Genomic DNA, 23,233 nt, shown 5'->3' with positions numbered 1-23,233 from the left:
ACAAACTAACATTTTTTTTATTATAAATTTATATAACATAAGATAAAATCAAAATTTTTAATTTAAATATAAAATCATTTTTATTTAATATCAGTTTAGGTTATTTACAATTTTGTAAAGAGCTTGTTTTTCATTTGATAAAGGAGAATTTGGAGGTTGGATTTAAAATGTATTTTAATTAACAAGAGAATTTTTTTGATTTTATAACTATGAAAATTGGTTCTAAAAAGGAATTTTATTTTAATTCTTTTTATTTAAAGTATGAAAATTTACTATTTCATTTTAAATTTATTATTTCCCTTTAGGAGATTAAATCTGCTAAACCTTTATATTTTAATAAAAAATAATTATTAATAGCTTCATCAATTAAATTACATTTTTAAAATATTAAATTTATAGAATGAAAATAATAATAATTAATTTATATTAAATATTGAAATATTTTTAGACTTGATATTGAAAAATTTGATAAAAATAAATTATTTTAAACTATTTTTTTATTTAATAAATTTTAATTGATTAAAAAATTTATTTTAAATCTGCTAAACCTTAATTTTTAAATATAGTAATGAATGGTTTTTAGAATTAAATAACTTCTTTAAAGGTTTAAAATTAAGTAATGACTGGAATGATAATATAAATTAACATATTGCAATGTTTTTAGTTTTTTTGCTGAAATAGTGATAAAAATATTTTAAATTGTTAAAAATTTAATAAATTTTAATCATAAATAGAAACTTAAAATAAATGATAAAATAAATAAATTTTTAAAAATATAAAAAAGCTCTTGTAAAAAAAAATATATTTACTAAACTCGAATCGACACGGTGAGAGAAATGTCCTCCGTTTTTAAAAAGGAATCTTTACTGGTTTTGGAATATTTAAGATTAAGATTATACATTTTAATTGTTTTTATAAAAAATCAGGTGATTTTATGGTGAGTTCAGCAAAAACATATTATTTTGTTTTTAAAAATAGTTGTTTTTTAACTGTTGATTTTTTTACTTAAAAATTTAGTTCATAGATTTTGAATTATTTATATATGGTTGTTTTAAATTCTATTAATTGTTGTTAGAAATATTTAATTAATCTATAGAATTGTTGTCAGCTAACGATACCTTACTATTTTAGTTAAATTAAGTTTGAGAAATTTAAAATACCTATGAAAAAGTATCATCTTAATATCTTTTTTCAAAATAATTCTTTGACTCTTCTTAGGTATCAAGTTATAAATTTTTTTTCCCAAACGACTAGCTTTTTGGAATATGAAAAGGAGTATTGTTATAGCTTAAACTTGTATCTTAAAATTGATTATAGCTCAATTTTTAGTTTAGCTGATTTGAAGGAGTGCTAACAGTTGTAAATGGATGTTTATTACTTTAAAAGTCTTGAGACTAAAATTACTATGAAGAATTTCTAACTAAATGTCTATTTTTGCTGCAATGATTTAAATAATAAACAGTCTGATTTGATTTTACAGTAGTTAGATCCTCTTACAAGACATCACAGTAATCATTTTTTGGTATCTTTATTTGAAGATTTTACTTTTATTTTTAACTTAAAATATAGTTTTGCTACTGCTTTTCTTCAGAAATATTTTTAGTACTAACTTTTCTTAGGAAAGGCTAAGTTTAGTATTCCTCGTATTGCCTCTTTTCAGGAGTCCTTTAGTCTTTGCTTAAACCTTTTTAAACCTCATTTTGGTTTTAAATTGTATTAGAATTCATTTTAAAATCTTCTAATTTTCTTAAATTTTATTCTGCTTTCAAAAGACTTGATTCTACTTCATTCTGTAATTTTGCTTCCTAACTAAATTTACTTTGTGGAGGAGCTAAATTATTTTATACTTGCTATTATTCGCTTCTTTAGAGACTCTATTAGAAGTTATTAAAAGTCAAGCCAACTTTTTTATCTGATTAATTTCTATTCATAGGACTATCTCTATAACTTGAGATTAAACTATTTACTTAAATAGGACTATCACTTTAGTCTATTTATCTAGTAGTAGGAGAATCACTGTGTTATAAAAACTTGCTCTTCAGACTAAATTTTAACTGGACAGGTATTTGCTAACTGCTAGATAGCAATCCGTTTTAAGAGTTAACACTCTTTTTATTGAGATTACTACAAGTATTTGTTTAACTGTTATTTATATTACTAATACTTTAAGTTGGGCTACTAATGAAGTTGTTTAAGCTTGCTATTTTTTATACATCTTGTATTCTAGGAGAAGCAATATTACTAGAAACTTCTTTCAATTTATAGCCAGCATCATCTTGATTTCCGTCTTTGCTATCTTACTGATGATTCTGATTATTTTGTTATTTCCTAATAGTCAAATCTAAAATTTTACTCATTCTTTTTTAAATAATTTAGTTTTTTTAATGCATTGGCTTCTCTCTGTACTTCTTAGGATCTTTCATTTTAAGGTAATCTTCGTTAATTTAACGAATTCTTTGAATTTAATTCTTAGCGATTTCATCAAAAAGAGGATTATCAAATCCAAATTTTTTAACATTTTAGCCTGTTTTTTTCATGAATTGCTAGTTTGTTTAAACAAGCTACTAAATTTCATCTGTAGCAGAAACCTATTTCTAATTAGCTTGATTATTTATTTTTTATGTTCTCTACATTTAATTTTAAATATTATTCTGCTGTTTTTTACTTACACTTTATTTATTCAAAGTAATTCCTTCAAACTAATTTAAAACATCTAATTTATAAAGTTAACATTATGAATAAGTTGTGATTTGAATGTATTAAATATTTGATAAAAATTGCAAAAAATTATTATTTAGTCATAAATTTCTGATAATATTTTTTGCCATAAAATATTTTTCCCCATGTATTTATAAATTTTTGAGTTTGTATTGATTATTTTAATAAAAATAATTTATAATTTATTTAATTTATGAGCAAATAACCATTTGATATAGTTTGAATATATGAAAATATTTGATAAAAATTGCTATAAATCATTACATTGGAAATAAATTTAGGGCAGTTCTTTATACCATAAAATATTTATCAGTTTTATTAATAAATTTTTAATCATTTATTCATTGTTTTAAAATTAACAAAAATAATTTATAATTTTTTTATGAGAATTTGCCATTAGAATATTTTATAAAAAGTATTTTTATTTATTATTTAGTAATAAATTGATTAAATTTTTAACTTCATTAAAAATTAGTTCCTTCAATTTGTTAATATTTGATCTTTTATTTATTGTTAAAGAATTAATAAAAAATAAAATCACTTTCTTTCTTATGGTTTATAATTCTAACTTTATCAACAAAAGCTTGATTAAATAAACTGGGAAATCTTTAAAATTTTTAGTTTAATCCATAAAATTTGTAGAAGAAACTATTTTTAGGATGTAATGAAAGTAAATATTTAGCCAAATTAATTAAAATAATGAATGAATTATTGATTGATGATTACCTGTTTATGAATTCTATTATTCTTTTTAATTTTAACTTAAATCTGCTTGGTTATTTTTTACTTGATTTTCATAAGATAAGTTTCTGTTATTTTAAGAAAGTTGACTGTACTATTTTATTTAGTGATTATCTGTTGTAGCAACTTTCGAAGTAGTTTTAAAAAAGCTGTAAGCTTCTTTAGGAGATTTTTACTCGAGCCCTTCATTTATAATTCCAGATAAACCTCTTTAAAGATGAGGAGAATTAGCTTTTCTTTGGTTTTCTACAATATTTTAGATTTTTTTCTTGTTAATTAATATTCTTTTTTCATAGAAATCCTACTTTTTTAGGGAATGTCTCCTCATATTTTCTAAATAATTTTAGCAGTTTTAATTTGAATTAGAGTTAGCTTAAGAGATTACCTAAAAAAGCTACTCCTTTTTTAGAACATACACATCCAAATTTATTGAAGAAACTTTAGCTGTATTGTTCCTTAGAGTTCCCAAAAATATTTCATCTTCTCCAAAAATTGAACCTCCACTCATTTTACTGAGTTCAATCTAGTTTTTCAATACTTTGTGCTTCATCAAAATTTAATGGGAATTTTCATCTTCTTCTCCCTCTTGATTCATTTAATCTGTCGTTGGTTTAACGATTTCATTATAATTTTTTACAAAAGTAACTTATCCTTCTTTTATAATATAAATACAATCAGATTCACTTCCTTCACTATAAATTACTTAGTCTTTTACATAATTTCTAGATACTAAGTCTTTACTTAATTAGATAATTGATTTGTTATTTACATTAGGCAAAAGCTTTTTAAGCTGATTTACCTTAAAATATAATTCTTTCATATATATTTTCTATATGTTATCTAAATCCTTCTTTTCAATTTGAGCCAAAATTGCATTTTCGCTGATAAATGCTAGATATTTTTTAGGTAATTCTGGTATCTATTTAACCTCTCCGAATAAATCTGTTTATTTATAAATTAATTTTGAAATTCCTAAAAAATCTTTATGTGGAAAGCAAATATCGTTCTAGTTTTTTAGTTATAGAATAATTTGTCTTTTCACTAAAAAATTATGTGAAATTTCGCTTAATCCTCAATCCGTATAAACAAAATTCTATAATTGGGAAACTTAGCAATAAGAGTCCAAATATTTAACTAAAAATATAATTTAATTAAGTAATTAATTAATACTCCCTGGAAGAAGCTTTTTGAATACTTCAAAGTTTTTAAAAAGAAACTCTTCTTAGCTTGTAGTTGCAACTTAGGAATAGTCTTTACTAGGTGCAATATTTTTGATAATTTCTCCTTCTTCTTATAAGTCTTTTATATTATTATTTATTAATATTTAAGCATGAATTTAGTTTATATGGAGAATGTATTATTAATATAGATTACTACTACTAAAACTTGTAATTTCAAATGAATTTCTCTTAATTCTAGTGGAAATTATATTAAGTAGTCTCGAATTCACTGAATAAATAATAAAACAAAATTACTTAGATTTAGAAAGCTTTTAATAGTCTATTAATCTAGCTATTTGTATCGCTCAGGAGAATAATCTTGCATTCCTTCATTATGCTTTTATGTGTATAAAGTCACTTCTCCAAAAAACACTAAATATAAATTTTTTGTTTGCTGAGGATCAATTATTGTTGGACCTTTATACTCTACTAACTAGAAGTTTTTTACTAACTAAAAATAATATTCTTCCACTTGTTCAGCAGTGAAATTTGTTAAATTCTCTTAATTGCATTTAATGGACTTTAGAAGTCTAATCGCTTTCTATTCTAAGTCTTCAGGTATGCTTTTTTATGTTCCACTACTAATCAATGTCAATAAATGATCATAAGAGTTGAAATTTTTTAAATTTTCTAAATTTAAAAAGGAATTTTTTCTGAAAAATTCTTCAGATGAAGGCTTATAAGTTTTATCAGACATGCAGTATGTACTATCCTCTCAGTAAATAAGATCAAGTCGTTTGTTATTGTGTAAATTTTAAAACAAATCTTCCAAATACCTTATCTTTTTTACTGTTACTACAAATATTGTTATAATTGAAATTAATTAAAAAGTACTTATTTACCTATTGAGTAATTATATACCAATTAATGATTTTTTAGAAGATAGATACTTAGTACCACTTCTAACTTAAATAAAACTTTTGAAATACGATTGATTATTGTTCAATACCCTCAATTTACATATCATATTTAAAATACTCAAGTAAATATTATAAACTAAACTAAGCATAAAATTAATTGCATTTAAACAGTTGATTCACTCATTTAACAAGCAAAAGAAAATAAATAAGTAAGTAAGTAACTAAACTATCTCAACTCATTAATTTCCTCTTATTTTCTATTAAAATTTATAAAATATGACTATTTATGCTAAAATTAGAATTTAATATCTAATATTTTTAATTATGATCTAGCATTTAAAAGCAATACAAATAGTACTTTAAACATAAATAAAATTTGTTTAGTAATTTGATATATTAAAAATAAATCTAAAAACTAATTCAAATATATTATCATTTCAATATTTTATAATCTTTCAAGGCTTCCTTTGTTATAAATCCTTCTTTCACTAAAGCATTTCTATTAATTATCATTTGATTAGATAACAAAATAATAGCAATTTGAATTAATTGAGTACAAATTTACCTTTTGTAAAAGTTTTTTGTTCTTATACCTTTAAATTAATTAATTTTTTGAAATACAAGTACTTCCTTATTGCAAAAACTGTCATACATTAATTAATTAGATAAAAAAAATTTTTTTACAATTCAAGCTTTTCAAATAAAATTAATTATTATTGATTATATCAAAGCTATTTATGCAATTAGGCTAACCACTATAAAAATAATTTGGATTATTTTTTAATAATCATGAAGAATTTATAAAAAAAACTTTTTTTCTTATAGAAGAGTACTTCGTTTTTATAAATCTATTATAAAATAGTTTAAATCCTTGTAAAATTATTACTTTAATATAAATTTATACCTAAAATAGAAAAGTATTCTGAAAATTTTGAGCTTTTAAAAAAATAAGTGTTAATCATGCATTTATAATTTTGACTAAAATAAACTCACAATTATTATACTAAGCTTAAAGTTAAATAAACAATTTAATTCAATATATACAATCAATCAATAAATAAATGAATAAATAAATAAATAAAATTGTTTGAAAATTATTTCATTTGTACTTTTCAATTTTTTTGCCTAATCTATCTATTTTTTTATTAAAGTCCTAATCAACTCTATTTAAGTAAGAATCTAATCCTAGAGTATTTTCTAACAAAGATTCACATTCATCTTTAATTTATATTATTTGTTGCATTTTTTAAGAAACATCTTCATAGTTTTTCCAATAAGAGCTTTTCTTTTAATCTAAATGTTTATCGAGTATGGCCTACCTTAAAAGATATTGCTCATTAATATCTGTATTATTCTTTCCAGATTGTGAAAATTTTAAAATAAATTTATTTTTTTATTATGCGCTTTAATAGCTTTGATTGACAAAGCTCTTATTATAATATTAACAAAAGGAATCGTTTTAGATATCTTGAATATTTTATTTAGATTCATTTGTCGATAAATTTTGGATTTTATTATTCTCTACTTCGATTTCATCAGACATTCTATCTTTATAAAAACTCCCCTATTTAAATAATTTAAATGATTAAATATTGGTTATATTTTATTTTCATAATGAAACAATAAACAAATTGTATTAATTTACATTGTTTCTGCTTAAAGATGTAGATTTTCTAGATCTTTTGGTATCTGTAGTATTAGATAAATTCAGATATTACTCATTTAACTGTTTTTGGGCTGCGTTGTATTTTATATCTTAGCTCTTTGATGAGTGTTATTAATATAATTTCTTTTAAATAGATATTTTATAATTCTTTGTTTAGTTTCTTAACCCATAGCTGTCAATGACATTTTCTGGACTTATTTCAGAAAGCTGCATATTTTATCTATCATCTCTAACTTTCAAAAATATTTCTACATTCTGCTTCATTTTTTTAGGTTTATATCTTTAAGTGTATTCTTTATCTTCTTCTCTCATTCTTAAATTTCTTGATTTTATAGTATCTTATCCTTCCTAATTAATTACATCACATAAAAAATATATTTTATCAATATCATTTCATTGTTTTACAAATAAAATATTTATTTATTTATTCTCTTTTTTAAAGTTCTTGCTTGATAAATAATATTAATTAAATAATTAATACCTCTAATTTTGTGTTGACTTAAATAAGCTCCTACTTCATTTATTCAGGCCATCTTTTTAAATAAAAATAATATAAATAAAGCAAATATATATTTACTTAACTTTTTAAATTAATTAGAAATAAATTTCCACAAATCAATAATTTACAATTCAGTAATACACATACTTCCTTTGTCTTCCATGAATTTGGGCTATATCAAACATCTTGCCTGTGTAAAGCTTATAATATTAACTCCAGATTTTTGAGCTTGGATACTATCTTAGTTGTTTTAAACTTATTTCATTTGTATTAATCTTTGACTGAATTTGTTTTAAGATCTTTGAATAGGTGTAAAAAAATTGAGTTTATCTACTATTTTCAAATCTTATTCACTTCTTTCATCCGTCTTATCATCTTCTAAATGGGTAAAATTAGGGTTATATATAGGTGGAAACAAACTATTTTTTTCATTTTCATTTTTGTGAGGACTAATAGCAAGTTGACTTTACTGAGGAGGCTCGACTTCATTATTAATAGAAAAGAGAAGTTTAGATTTTAATTCTAAAGCTCTAATTTGGTTCTTCTTAGGCGAATGAGAAGTTTATATACTTAACCGACTTTAATGCTGAGATAGCCTTTACACTTTTTTCAGCCATCTTTAAAGTTCATTCAAATTCTACTTTTCTCCTAATGATTTTCTGCTGCTATCTTGTTCCTTTCTAATCATATTTTATTTATATCTTACTAAATAATTTAATAACCTCTACTAACTTTAAATTATGCATTCAGTCTAATTTTAATTCTATTACTTATGTCATTTGTTAATTTAATAATTCATAAACAAAAATAGTAAATAAAATAACGCATTTAATAAGTATGTATTTACAAAACAAATGTAAATTTTATTAATTTACACTAAAAAATTCTATTCAATAAATATCTGAATGAAATAACCTAACCAACATATGCAAAAGCTGCTACTGAGCTCCCCACTTAGATATAACAGTTCAAAAATTTGTTTACATCAACAAACTATATTAAATATGGTATTTATTTATTTAGGTATATGAATTTAACTGATAAGTTTACAAACACAACAAGAATATTAATTTTTATTAATTAATAAGCTTAGACAATAAGTAATTAAATTAATTTAGTATAAAGCAATTTATTTTCATTTATTTTAAATGTATAATTTGAATGTAATTACCTAATAATGTTTTTATTTTAAATATTATTAAAATAATTTAACTCTTAATCAATCAATGAAAGCTGCTAAAAAATAATTCAATTTTTAACATTTGCTTAATTCATTCTTTTCATCATCAATTCTCTTATATCCAGCTCTTTTTACTCTCTTCTTGGCTCATCTTGTGGTGCTTGGGGCTTTTTTTTGCTTAAAATACTCTGCCTAGTATTGCTAGAATTCTCTATCTTAATAGCACTACTTTATTCTTTCTTTTATTGAACTTGCAATAATGGAAGAGACTTATTGCTTTAGTTCTTTTTTTGTATTTCAGAAATATGAGCAATATTATAACTAATTTTTTATTTCTCTCCATTTAACCCAAATTCACAATCTGATTGCTGTGAAGCATCTTCATCACTTTATTAATTTTCTTCATAGTCTTCTTCTTCTTCTTAATCCATTCTATTTTATTTCTTGAATAACTGAGCGTATGTCATTTTTTATTTAAACCCACTTTTCATATTAGGTTTTTCATTTTCAGCATTGAAATCTCTTTTATTATCACTTTTTTTTATTCTTCTATTTACTTTTTCAATTTTTTCTTCATCTTGATCACTTGAATCTTCAACTTTTATTTCTTATCTATTTTTCAAGTTTTAGTTTGCCTTTTCTTTGGCTAATTTGCTATTCTTAAATTTGCCTTTAAATCCTTTCTATTATGAAATTTAATTTTCATCTTCCTCATCATGTATATTTTCATTTTCATAATCATTATCTTCTAATTCAAAGTCCTTGACTTACTTTTTCGTTGTGATAGATTTATTTTCAGTTCTTTTTCTTCCTCGTCCTTTAACTTTACTAGTTTTATTATCTTCTTCTTCACTATCCATTTAATCAGAATTCAAACTTTTTTTATTTGTACTACTTTCCTTATATTAGCCATCACTATTATTTTCTATATCAATATCATTATCTCCATCCTATTAAAAGTCTTGAATGAATAGCTCAGCCACTTTTGTCCTTATTTTCTCATTTAAACTTTGTTTCAGATCATCAAATTAATTGTTCATCAAAGTTTTGTATATAATTTTATCACTGTTTTTTAAGTCAAGATCTATTTTATCTTTTTATCTCTCATCAATATTAGTAGATATTTTTTATAAAACGCTGTTCATTTATTAACGATATTGTTCATTAACCTTCCTTATTTCTTTCTCCTCCTAAACAGCTACATTTTCCTGTAATTTATTTTGTAAATTCTTGATTATGTCTTCTATAGAAGAGTTTCTATTCCTCAAATTAACTTTTTCAAGGGTATCCATTATAAGACTGCTCGGCAGGCATGAAATAGATTTATTTTTTTTAATCCTATCTTCATATAATTCTTTAATATCCTTGACAGTTTCATTACCTATTGTATCAAAATCTGATTTTCCTTTTAAAGTTTTGATAAAATCTTCTTCTAATTTTGGATTTTTAATAGTTTTAGGATTAATTATTATTCTTTTCCAAAATTTAAGCACTTCACCTGGATTTGCAACCAAGTCTGACAGTTTAGATTCTATTCTTTTAATTTAATTTAATAAGCATTATTAAAACAAAAAAGCATTTGTACAATTTAAAGAAAATTTTTAAATAAAAAGTTTATATATGAATGAATAAATTGAAAATTTAATTAAAATTAAATTAATCTTTGATTGGATTGTAACAAAAATCATAAATCATGAAAATAATAAATGATTTTTGATAATAAAAATATTCAAACAAGCTTTTAAGAAATAATTTTTTAAGCATTTATTTACCTTTGAAAGTTAAAAACATCAAAATTGCTTTGCTCAATTTTAAATCTTAAAATAGGTTTTTTAGCAAATAAATGAGGACTGTTTGGAAAATTTTCTTTCAAGACTATTTTAAAATTGTTGATAGACTGTTAAATAAATTGCCATAGAACTTCTTCTACAGCCTAATCTGCAGGTACTTCATTATCTAAATCGAATCCTGCTTTTTTTACTACACTAGTTAATTCAACATGCTCATATAAAACTGGCCTATATGATTAAATTAGAGTAATATCTTAAAAGTTAGCTTCAAGGCCTTTTATTTCAAATAATATAGCTCTTCTTGGTGTTGCCTAAACATCTTCTATTGCTGTTAATATAGTAGAGCCAGGTTAAATAGTAGCAATAGGACATTCTTTCATAATATCTATATCATCTTTTTATTCATGCTTTCAGTTAAAAAAAATTATATGGATTACGATTATTTTTAATTAATATGTTACCTCGTGACCTCTAATTATAAAGTCAATCCACTCTGGAAATTATTCAGGATGCACACAATTTCTGTAAGATTGTCCTTATCTGATTCCTTTGTATCTATTTTAATGAATGACTAAAATATTCACTGTGTCCTTATACCCCATTTATTCAGGTTTAACAAACTCTATTTTACCCTCCTCAAGCATTTTATGAAAGTATTTATCTTTTAAGTATCCAATTCCATACAAAGCTACTGTTGTATTGCCTTTCTGGAAGATTATAGGAGTAACCTATTTTTTATTTCAAAAGTAAATATTTAGATAGAGACCTTCTAATTAATATTAGTTTTTCTTCTTTTTATTATATAAGTTCTGTATATTATATGATTCAATCTTCAGGACATCATTATTAAATAATTAAAATTTCAATATTTTAATTGAAAAATAATTAATTTAAATAAAATAATTAATTTGGAACTAAGCTGATTGGTAAGTATTTGTTAATTTTATATAAAACTCTTCTTAATATTTTATAAAGTAACTATTTTGAGGTAAATTAATTTGAATAAAATAAATTAAATTTGTGTTAATTTTCTAAAATTTATTTATTTTATTATCTTTAAATTAGTTTTAATAAAATATTTTAAGAATATTTTTTTTCTTCTTAATTTCTCACAATGATTAACTTTAATTGGCAATAAATAGCTTTATCTCTTATTAAATAAATTTATTTTATATTGATTAAATCATTAAAATATTTTATACCTTTATTTATTCAATGTTGGAGAATTTTCCAAAGTGATTGAGGTATTTTGTTGCGTGAAGAAGGTCTATTACGCTTAAATTTCCATACTCATCTGAAGGGTAGTCATGATTACCATGGATGACAAAGATTGGCAATTCTATATTCAAATTGCAATCTTGAAAATTTACATCATTATAATTCGATATCCCATACAAAATTTCGCCATCACCTAAAACATAATTACCCAATAAATTTAGCATTTTATATAAACACTGCTAAGAAGGATTGGTCTCATGAAAAAGATCTCCTCCTAAAAGTAAAAAGTCTACTTTTTCGCTTTTTGCTATTTTTAATACTTCTTCAAAAGCTTCAAAAGAGTCGTTCCCTCTAATAGGGTCGTTTTCTTTATATCCTACATGGTTATCAGTGGCAACTAATATCTTAAAAGTATTTTCCTAATCTTTAAAGACATTTTTCTTTTCGACCTAAGTTAAAACAAAGTTATTTTTTTTCATCTTATTGATAGTTTGCTTGTTTAATAATAATTGGCTTAATAATAAATAGATGAATTATCAAATAATTAATTAATAATTTATGTTTAGCAGTAAATCTAAAAAACAAAATAATATGTATCTTTATTAAGTAAATACTCTAATCAAATAAATAAATATTTTCTTTATAATTTATTAGGAAGTAATTTTCAAAATTTAACAATAATCCGAAGTTTTGATTAATAAATATTTTTTTTTGGAAAATAAAGTCACAAACTATATACTAATTAAAAGTAAAAAAAATATTTTTAACTCAAAATTAAAAAAATAATCAATAAATAAATAAAATAAATTAATAAATAAATAAAATTAAATATGAAGCAAATCAATAAAGGAATGTATAAATATTTTAAATACAAATTTGAATAGAAATACATTTATTTTTTAGCGTAGTCAGCTACTTTGATTTGATTTGAGAACTATCTAAATTACTTTTGCGAAAGAAAAACTAATTAGAATTATTATTGATAAATTTTGATTAAATTTGCGGGAAATACGGGTTAGTTTGAAATTAAAATAATAATTAACAATTAACTTAGCAAGAAAGATAATTAATTCTTCAAATTAATAATAAAAACAATATTTTTTATTTTAATACTAGATTTTATTTTTAGAAAATCTGTTCAAATGAATCAAAAGCAGCAACAAGCTGTAATTAAGCCATGGGGAAATTCTTCTGTGGCTGTAAAAAATTTGGCTTCTTACTAGACTATTTATGAAATTCAGAGCGAAGAATACAAAACATTTTTAAAGAAACTAGTTGATATTCAAAATAAATAAGCTACTTAAAAGCAAAAAGATTTAAATGTTTAAAACAAGCCAAGCTATGGAAATAATTAGCAAGAATAAAATGACAAAAAAACTTATTAAAATAAAAACAGCAATAACAATAACAACAACTATTAAAATAATAATAAAAGTTACCAAAATAATAACAACAATAAAAGCTAAAATAATAATAACAATAATTACTAAAATAATAATAACAACAATTAAATGAAATAACAAAAAGGGAAATATTAACAAAAAGAAAATTAAAATAGTAACAGTAATTCATTTTTATTCAAGAATGAAAACTCTGAAGGTATTCAAACGACAAATTAGCAATAAGCTAATTTCAACAATATTTAAGATTTTTCATTTAAAAAGGGGAATCAAATTAATTAAGCTAACAGCTTTAATAATGTAAAATAGACTATTTAATCTTTTTCTTTGCAAAAATCAAATACTAACAACAATAATAATAGTAATTCCTTTTCGAACATAAGCTTTAATAATCAAAATAAATTTGAAAATTAAAATAAAAAAATTGTGATTCCTGATATTCCTGACAGTGATGACGAAGATGATGAGGATGAATAAGAAGATGATCTTTTTGTTCAATAAATATTGTAAAATATTCCTAAAAGCAATCCTAACGAAGATGTTAAAAAGACAAATAACACTTTTAATTTAAATTAATAACTAAATATTTTAAATTAAATGGAAGAGGAGGAGGAAGAAGAAGATAATGATGATGACATACTCTAAATCGCTAATAACTTAAAATAAGAGTTTTTTAAATCATCTGAGCCAAATTATGGATAAAAAAATTAAAAAAAAGATAAAACATATAAGATTACAGATGATAGCACTTCAAATGACGATATTAAATTGCAATAAATTCTTAAAAAATGGAATTGAAAACTGTAAAACTAATAAAATTACATTTATTTATTCTATATAAAAATGTACAAAATAAAATTATTTATTAATAAATAAATAAATATTTTTTTATTTTAAATGAAACTTTTTGATGCAAATTCTTATTTAAAGTTTAAAAAAATAATTCTACAAACAATATGATCCACTTAATTTGTATGTCTCCTGAATTATAAAGCTAATTCAGTCCATAAACTTTATTTCTCTCTAAATAAAAATTGTCTCTATTTTAATTAGATTAATTATTACTTGTTACTTAATACGAAAAATTGAAAATAATTTTGCTATCTAATTTGTATATTTAATTGCTTTTATCTAAAAATAAATAGAAAAAATAGTGGCCAGCATTGAACCTAAAAATAAATTTTATAAAAATATAGATATATCTTTGTATCAGTATTTGGAATGCACCGCAATTCAATTAAACAAAATAACAGATAAGATAGAAAAAACACGCATAATATCAAGCAAGTAATCAAAATCTACACATAAATTACATTCAAATAGATTGCAATTACTTTGTTAATTTTAAGTTAAAAAATTAGATTTTTAATTAATTAAAATATAGAAGGGCTGTAATGCAATATGATTCAGCAAAATTAATTGCAAATACAGAATTATTTAGATGGCGATTCTTTGAACTTTGAACAAACAAAGATATGGGTCAAATAATAAATGCTAATTAACAAGAGTCCCACTCCTAAAAGGATTAATAGAAGCCAAGAATTTAAAAATATGAAAGAATTAGCAAGTCATCCTCTTATATAAAATTATTGCAATTAAAAAAGAAATTTTTCCTAAGCTAACTTGCAAAGATGTACAAGTATTGTATCTCTGAACCATATAGATGAGCCACAGCTTTCATAAGTTTTTTAGAAGCCCACTCAAAATTAAGCTCAACAATAAAACTCGTTGTAAAGATAAATAACAAACAAAAGTAATCATGAAAACTAAGAATCTAAAAATAAAGACATAATAAATATTAGTTCTAAGATCTAAAATAAATAGCTCTCTATTGAAAAGCAAACAAACTAAGAAGATAAAAGTACAATTAACATTCATGTATAGAAGCTCAAATAGTAAAAAATTTAAAAATTTGGCTCAATACTAAGAGGCTTAGTCTCCAAAAAGCTTTCAAGGCAGACAAATAACAACAATATAACTGTAGTTGAATAAGCCTAAGATAATAGTAACAATTTTACAAAAATTAACTCTTAAAAAATAATATCGCGACCCGTTTCTGCTATTAATATAAATAACACGATTAAAAGGAACAGTGCGATTAGTCCTATGTCTCGGATGGTTATAAATAATAATTCAATAAGTCAAAACAACACAAGTTTTAAAAATGAAAATTCTTTCATATTAAATTTAAAGATATAGAGTCCAAATAATCAGTTAAACATTAACTAAGAATCTTTGACTTCAGTAAATAACGGGGAAACACCTTAATCAAGAAAAAATTCATTTTAAAAGCTTGTAATTAGGCCAAGCAGCTGTAAGAATGCAAAGATTTCATAATATTCTACTTTAAATTAATCTATTTCTTTAACATAGCAATCTGATTAACTATAACTTAAATCCTAAGAAGATAAACTAATGCTCCAGATAAAATTAAAAGATAGTTCCCCTAACAATATGAAAACATCTCAGATTGGTTATTCAACACCTTAAAATTAATAAAACAGCCTGGTGAACAAATTGAATACAACTTAATCGCACAAATTTTTATTTTACAAGAGCTAAAATTTAAACCAGACAACATAAAATGATTAAAATTTATTATAAAATTTCTAAAACTAAACATTTAAAAAAAAACTTTTGGATATCCACAGTGTAAAAGAAACAGAAGAAGATACAGTTCAAATTTAATAAAAAGAAAAAACGTAAAATGTAATTAAACCCGAAAAAATTATCCAACCCAAATAAGGCAACATGAAATTTCTTCAAAAGTTGATCTAAAAAATAGGCTCTAAAGTGCAAGATGAAAAAATAGTTTCTAAGGTACAATAAGATAAATAAGATAAAGACTAGTTAATTAAAATTAAATCCACATAAAGTATAGAAATCAAGAAAGATAATTGTGATAATCTGATAAATGAAAGAAACCAAAGTATTCACTCATCAGCTGAGAATTTAACTTTCTTTTCTACTGCTGTGTAGAGTAATTTAATATCACAAAAACATTCATTTCACAACTCATAAGTTGCAAATACCAACTCAAATATCAGTTAAATTATAAACAGTTCTCCTTTATACAATAGCAATCAAAATCTTTTATTTAAAAGACAATAGTCACTTATTTAAAATAAATAATAAAAGTCTTCTTCCCCTAAAAAAGTAACATCATAGTTAATTTCCTCGGATTTAAATAGCATGTTTGAGAAAAACTTTATAAATAATGATAATTTGAGCAACGAAAATAATATGAATATAGGAAAAATGCATGAATAATATAGAGAATTTTCTCCTATTTAGAAACAAAGAAAACTCAGCATAAGATAATTCTAACCTGAAAATCTTTTAGAAACAATAAAAAATGATAATTAAAGTATAGTCCTAAGCTAAAACCCTGCTTAGTAAGTTTCATAATCTAATAGGAAATTAACTCTAGAAGATGCCTCAACAATCATTAGAAATAACTCTTATAGCAAAATAAGTTTAGAATAAAAAGAAGAAATTGCTAATAATCATAGCAGAGATAATAGCATTGAAAATTAGCATTTATTAAATAAAAACAAACATTATAAACTCAATAGAATTTCAGAAGAAGTATCCTTATAATAAAAATAATCTCTCTCAACTGAAAAATTCAGCAAAATCCATCTTAAAAGCAGTTAATCTTCAACTAATCTTGAAATTAGCAAAGCTGATAGCAAAAATTATATCAAACAAAGAACACTTGATCAATAAAAATCATCATAAAATCCCAATTTATCAAATTTAAAGCTAAAAAAGTATGGCTCCATGGCAGATTTGAACACATGTCAAAATAAAGAAAACGAAACAGATGCAACATCTTAAAATGATTAAAAATAATTCGATTTGCTTAAGAAAGAAATTATGAAAAATGTAATCTAAGATTAAAAAATTTAAACACTTGAACAAAACATAGTTATTGAAAACAGCCAATAATTTTAAAAGCTTAATTCGTTTTAGAGAAAAATAGTCAATAAACAATATCTCGATTTTCTAAAAAACTTTAAACAATTCTAAAAAGGAATTGTAAAATACTGATTTTATAAATTAACATTTTACTATCATTTTATATAATTAAAAATTTAAATACTCCATGCATATCCAATCCAATACTGCACACTAAAAAATGAGTTGTGGTATAAAAAGAAATATTAAGAAAAGTAAAAAATATATTTTGTATTAATTAATAAAGAAAAAATTAAACTAAAAATATAAATTTATTAAATAGAAATTATAAAGAAATAAATTAAAAATTTTTGCTATTTTTCTCAAAAGAGTGATCTTAATAAACAAAAAAGCTCTAAATTTATTTTTTATAAGTTAAGTTTAAGAAATTATATAAAATAATTTTAGTAATTTTTTATGTACAATATAATTATTATTAATTTTTACCCAATAATTTAGTTTAATAATTAATAGTTTATATTTTTATAGTGTTAAATTAACAGTTCTTATCATTCCAGAATAACTTTTTATTTTAATTATCAAATCATTTACTTGATTTTTTTTAAACTCACAATATCATTTTTCTTTAAATAAAAACACAACTTTAATTTTGTTGAATATTTTTTAATAAGTATCTATTATTATTTCTGGTATCTTATCATATTTATATATAGTTTTTATTATTTAAAAATTGCAATTTTATTATTAAATCATTAAGTTGTATTAGATATAGATCTAATTTGTTTTCCTTATGTTATTGGAGCTTTTACTATAATTTTTTATTTGTAAATATCAGCAAATTTTTTATTAATGTTTAATTTTTCTGGTTTTTAATTTTAATCTTATTAGTTTTCAGGACGATCAACCAACTTACTATAATTTGAATTATCTTCTTTTATTTCAGATAGATGTTTGTAAAAAGGCTCGTTGCTAGTTTTGTTTTTAATCACTGTGTTCTGATGATTATCAGAGTTCTCTTCTTTTTATTTATCAGGTTTTGTTTCTTATTTTTAAGGCTAATTATTTTGACCTTATTTTTCTTTTATTAATTCCATGACTTTTAAAGCTGGAATATTTAGTTTGCTTGTTCTTATATTTGCATAGCTTTAAGTCAACTTATTTATTTTTATAGTTTGCTAGTCTGCCTCTGGTTAATCAACTTACTTATTATCTGCTTTCTTAGGGGGTAATTTTGATTGATTCATTTCTTAATTTTGGTTTCTTTCAGTTTAACAATTTTGATTAGAAGGAAGTTAATTAGTGCTTTTAGCTCTTTAAACTCTTTTGTAAGCATTCTCAATTTTTAAAATCTTTTTTTGTCTTTCTATTTCTGCTTGATTGTTTTCATTCTAATTTGAATTTCCTTAGTGTGATGAATTAGGTAAACGAGGCAACTGAGTAGAAGAAGCTTAGTATTTTTCATTCAAATGGCTCTCTTCAACTCTACCATTTCTTTATGATTTTATGGTCGGCTATCTTATATCTTAGCTAAAAGATTTGGAATGCTTATTTCTCGAAAGTTGTTCGTCTTTACTACCTTGCTTGTTTTCTGACTTTTCTATCTAATATGTGTTTAATCTAATCTTAGAGTTTATATTATCTTCATATTATCTATCTAATAAAAAGTCTTATTTCTTTAGACTAATCTAAGTCCTACTTAAATCTTGCTTCTTTCTTGATAACTCCTCTATTCAAAAAAATTAAAAATATTATTAAAAAATTTTTTATTTTAAAAATAAATAAATAAATAATTAATTAATTTCAAAATTTAATCAAATTTTTGAAAAAATTTAAAATAATTTATCCAAGAAAATTAAATTTACATCTTGTTATGAATGCCATAGCATGCGAATTTTCTAAGAGGTCTTTGATTTATGCACCATATCTTCCTGACTTATTTGACTCTTGATAGTGATTGATGATTTTTTATCTAGCAAGATCTTTTTTTTCTTTTTCGATTAAAAAGAATTTCATTTCTTCTCTATACTTTTCTTCTTCCTATTTTTCCTCTATATCTTCATACTTTTTTTTAATGCTGTGTGTAACTTAGTCGTAATGATCAGATTCTTTTTTTAAGTAATATTTTTCATAGTTTTATTTAAAAAGGGCTGAGCTTTTTCTTCTTTTAATAAGTTCTTCATTTTTGAATTTCTCATCGACTTCATGCAGTTATTTTTTGCTTTAATTTTTATCTTTTTTCAAGAATTCTATAAAATCTTCTACTTTGAATTAGTTATTTTTTTTCTTATTGCCACCTCTAAGTTTTGTTAAAATATTTAATTTTTAATTTTATGAATAAATTATTTACTGATTCTCATCTTCTATTCTTATTTTAGCCTAAGGACTATCTACTGGATTAACTAAAGTCTAATCTATTTTTGTGCTTACTTTTATCTAAATTTCCTTTATCATTTTATTTTAATTTACTTATGAAATCTTCTTTTGCTTAAATTTTTTCATATCCCATTCAGGTAAATGCTATTTTATTTGATCAGCCACTTTATAATAATAAAATTTTGTTAATAAGTAATTTTATTTCCTTGTTTTCAATAAATGCTTTAAAAACTTTAAAATTTTAAATTTTTAAATTTTTAAATTTAATATTTTAAATAAACGACTGTCTAAAATAGTTTTAACTTTGTTTATCTTTTATTATGAATAAATTTATAGGGTTTATTTAAAAATATTTTGTAATCCTTGATAAATGAAAAAATGTATTTTTGATTGATTTAAATTCTAATAAAAATTAAGAAATAAACTACATTGATTATACGAGAGTATCAAATCACTAATTATTTGGCCTTTAAGATTTAGTATTTATTATAGAATCGATCTCAACTATTCCATAGACAATTTTCTCAATTCATTTGTCATTGTTTGAAGTAAAATATCATAGATGTCTAAATTATTTTTTTTATCATCTTTATTTTCTTATTAATTTGCTATCATTTATATTTGATCTTGTATGTCTTTATAACTACAAAATCCATAAATAAGTGGATCGTTAACAATTTATTTTCCCCACTTTTCTTTCAGCTCTGTAGGGATAAGGTTGCTTGTAATGAGCTCAACAAATAAACTATCATAATCGTTAGGAACAATCTTCATTTAATTATCATCAGTGTAATATGATTTAAATTCATAGCTCTTGTCATAATTTTATTCTTAAATTTAAAGAAATTATCATTTAAATTTCTCAAAAACAAATTCAAATAAATTTACCATGTGTTTTAATTCTGGCTTGGCTATTAGACCTGCTCAAATTTTATTACTGCAACTACTATTATTGCTATTACTATTATTGATTTTAATTCTTCATAGGTGAAATAATGCTCAGTCTTGATAATCGAGCGTTATTAATATCTAAACTTTCAATTTTTGTTGGATATTTAGTTCTTTGTTTTCTTAAAATCTTTATATTCTTCTTACTAAACTATTCGTTGACTATTGTTTGAACTTCATCACTCTTTTATGTTAACCCTAATGGAACTTCTAAATAAAGATTCGTACTTAATAGAGTAATTATATTTGTTAATCTGAGCGTATTATCCAAAATTTTCATAAAAATAGCCAAAGAAAAGCATATTTATTTCTTATATTCGCGTGATATTTTTTTATTTTCTTTAAAAATCTCTATTGAAGGCTTCAAATCTTCGAAATTTTCTAAGAGCTAAATAACATTTTTGTCTTTTACTTCAAAAGGCTTTGAGTTTTTTTCAGCATCTAGATAATCATTCACTTCTGTTGTCAAAAGAGCTAATTCTCCACTCTTTTGCTAAACTTAAAGACACATGTCCTGGTAATATCTAATTTCATCATAAAATTATTCAATTACTTTTTTCAATTAAATTTTAAATACCTCTTTAAACTTTCAAATTTTTGAATGTAGCTTTTGTATTTCTCAATAAGAGACTCTGAAAGCTTATAAGGACCAGAAGGATATTCTCTATAGAAATCATCAATCACATCTTATAACTTACTCTTTTCAATACTCGGATGACTTCTCCTAAAATTAATCAAAGGATATTCTAGTTCAAATACATCAAAATTAATTGCTTATCTGTTTTTTGTAGTATAAGACTCAAGCATAGAATTGTCAATATATTCATCAATTTTATTTTTTAAGCATAAATCATCTAAATATTTCATGTCTTTTAAAGAAAATATCAACTTATATGATTCATTTTTCTTATTCTTTCTAAACTCTTCTTCTTTCTACACCTCAATCAACTCTTAAATAGTCTACCTATGCAATTGCTCTGCTTACTATTCAAATTTAAGTTGAAATTAGATATATTTGAATTAAAATATATTTATTATTTTCAAAATATGTTATTTATTTCTATTTCATTTTCAATCATAGTCAATCATAAATGCTGATTGTTCTTCAATTATAATTTTAAATTTACATCTATTTTTAACAAAATGGTGGACAATTTGTTCTCCTCTTATTTAATCTCCTTATGTTCTTAATTTTAAGTAGTAATTTTCTGTGATAGAACATTATTCTGCTTTTCTTCGATATTTTCAACAACTTCTTTCAGTTATTATACATTCTTCTTTGTTGCAAACAGATTTTTTAAAATTTCTAGCTAATTTTGCTGAAAAGAATTTTGCTTTTTAGTCATTTCTTCAATAATATCTTCTTCTTCTCTAATTTCTTTCTTTCTTTAATCCTACATATTGATTTCAATGAAATTCATAAATTGATTGATTATTTAGGAAATTATAATTTTACTAAGTGTTTAACTAAATTATTATAGTTTTATTTCAAAGATTTCTGTCTTTAAATTTCAGCATCTTATGCATGCTCAGATTAAATATTTTCTTCTTTCAAAGCTTATATCCTGCTGTTTAATTCTTCAGGATTTTTTTCATTTTTGAGAGGAAAATATTCTTGTCCTTATGACATATTACTTGCAATAGGGAAAACTGAGCTAAATTCATTTTTTTGTTTTTATGATTAATTCACACTATGTAACTTCTTAAATTTAAAGTTGCTTTAAGTAGAATTTAATGTTGAATCTTTTTGCTTTATTTTATTTAATAGCTCATTATCTCTATCTAAATCCTTTTACTTTTCCTAATTCTTTTTAATCCACTCATTTAGAACTTCCTTAAACTATTGATCACAAAAAAAGATTTTATATTCAAATTAAAAAATTAAAAAATGGATTTACTTTATTCTCATTCGAAGTCAATTAACTAGTTTTTTCATGAGACTACCTAAAGTCTTCTTATTTATGAAATTCTTTGCGTATCTGATTTCTTTTTTTATTTAAATTCATTTCAAAAATCCTTCGCTACTTTATATTTTCATCTTCTTCTTCATCTAAAATGCTACTTTCCTCTGATATTAGCTTAGCTACGTCATTATGATATCTATAATCTGACTAAATATTAAACGAAGCAAAAGAAATATCTTTAGTTTATAAACTTGTCTAATTTTATATGCTCTACGTTTCCTCAGAAGAGCTCTAAGTATAATTATTCAGATTGTTGTTCATTTATAAAAATGAATATGACCTGATCTTTTTTGCTAATTATAAGTTATCTCTCTAAATAATATATATATCTTTTAAAATAAAGGAATCTGTTAAAACCTTCTCCACAATTAATTAAGTTTATATATTAATAAATTGATGGTATTCTTTAATTTTATAATCTAGATATAATAAATTTTTCCCAATCACCTCTAAATACCAAAGATTAATAATCATTTATTAATTAATTATGAAGTAAATTGTAATTAAATTAAAAGTCATTTCTAAAATATTGATAAATTTAATTAACATTTTCAATTTAAAATGTAAATTAATTCTATTAAAAGTATAATTTTAAATTAAAAAACATTAAGCTATTTTAATATTTACATTTTTTTTATTTAATGGTTTTAAAAAAAAATCATTGTATTTTTTTAATTTTAGGATTATTTTTATTTAATAAAATAAATTCTTTAGGTATTTTTGAAGTGAGTGATT

General features: G+C 22.4%; 6 protein-coding genes across 6 annotated transcripts; 2 read left to right on the top strand and 4 right to left on the bottom strand. All coding sequences in view use genetic code 6, as the record gives it.

Annotated features, from left to right (window-relative positions):
* Window positions 1-90: 90 nt before the first annotated feature.
* TTHERM_00721470 (cyclic nucleotide-binding domain protein) lies at window positions 91-5,376 on the bottom strand (the record flags this gene model as incomplete). The annotated part of the gene is made up of 5 exons (XM_001031879.2): window positions 91-324; window positions 810-2,713; window positions 3,445-4,401; window positions 4,630-4,758; window positions 4,935-5,376. 5 exons carry the CDS (start codon window positions 5,374-5,376, stop codon window positions 91-93), a joined length of 3,666 nt encoding a protein of 1,221 aa, XP_001031879.2.
* Window positions 5,377-6,638: 1,262 nt separating this feature from the next.
* On the bottom strand, window positions 6,639-8,392 carry TTHERM_00721460 (hypothetical protein; the record flags this gene model as incomplete). Its single annotated transcript, XM_001031878.2, has 4 exons — window positions 6,639-7,103; window positions 7,185-7,553; window positions 7,687-7,738; window positions 7,833-8,392. The coding sequence occupies 4 exons, from the start codon at window positions 8,390-8,392 to the stop codon at window positions 6,639-6,641; spliced, it is 1,446 nt and encodes a 481-aa protein (XP_001031878.2).
* A 560-nt stretch (window positions 8,393-8,952) lies between these two features.
* TTHERM_00721450 (ser/thr phosphatase family protein) lies at window positions 8,953-12,371 on the bottom strand (the record flags this gene model as incomplete). Its single annotated transcript, XM_001031877.3, has 4 exons — window positions 8,953-10,420; window positions 10,657-11,081; window positions 11,136-11,402; window positions 11,877-12,371. 4 exons carry the CDS (start codon window positions 12,369-12,371, stop codon window positions 8,953-8,955), a joined length of 2,655 nt encoding a protein of 884 aa, XP_001031877.2.
* Window positions 12,372-13,034: 663 nt separating this feature from the next.
* On the top strand, window positions 13,035-14,090 carry TTHERM_00721440 (hypothetical protein; the record flags this gene model as incomplete). Its single annotated transcript, XM_001031876.3, has 1 exon — window positions 13,035-14,090. The coding sequence occupies one exon, from the start codon at window positions 13,035-13,037 to the stop codon at window positions 14,088-14,090; it is 1,056 nt and encodes a 351-aa protein (XP_001031876.1).
* Window positions 14,091-14,663: 573 nt separating this feature from the next.
* TTHERM_00721430 (hypothetical protein) lies at window positions 14,664-17,345 on the top strand (the record flags this gene model as incomplete). The annotated part of the gene is made up of 1 exon (XM_001031875.2): window positions 14,664-17,345. The coding sequence occupies exon 1, from the start codon at window positions 14,694-14,696 to the stop codon at window positions 17,343-17,345; it is 2,652 nt and encodes an 883-aa protein (XP_001031875.1). The 5' UTR covers window positions 14,664-14,693.
* A 617-nt stretch (window positions 17,346-17,962) lies between these two features.
* Window positions 17,963-22,759, bottom strand: TTHERM_00721420 (hypothetical protein; the record flags this gene model as incomplete). The annotated part of the gene is made up of 9 exons (XM_001031874.2): window positions 17,963-18,939; window positions 19,076-19,509; window positions 19,561-19,750; window positions 20,015-20,416; window positions 20,475-21,058; window positions 21,112-21,518; window positions 21,662-21,928; window positions 21,991-22,374; window positions 22,433-22,759. 9 exons carry the CDS (start codon window positions 22,757-22,759, stop codon window positions 17,963-17,965), a joined length of 3,972 nt encoding a protein of 1,323 aa, XP_001031874.2.
* Window positions 22,760-23,233: the final 474 nt, after the last annotated feature.

This window comes from Tetrahymena thermophila (genome assembly GCF_000189635.1).
Source record: "Tetrahymena thermophila SB210 genomic scaffold scf_8254515, whole genome shotgun sequence".
NCBI classification, from domain to species: Eukaryota; Ciliophora; class Oligohymenophorea; order Hymenostomatida; family Tetrahymenidae; genus Tetrahymena; species Tetrahymena thermophila.
Note: the sequence above shows the minus strand (reverse complement) of the source record. Positions and strands in the feature narration are given on the sequence as shown.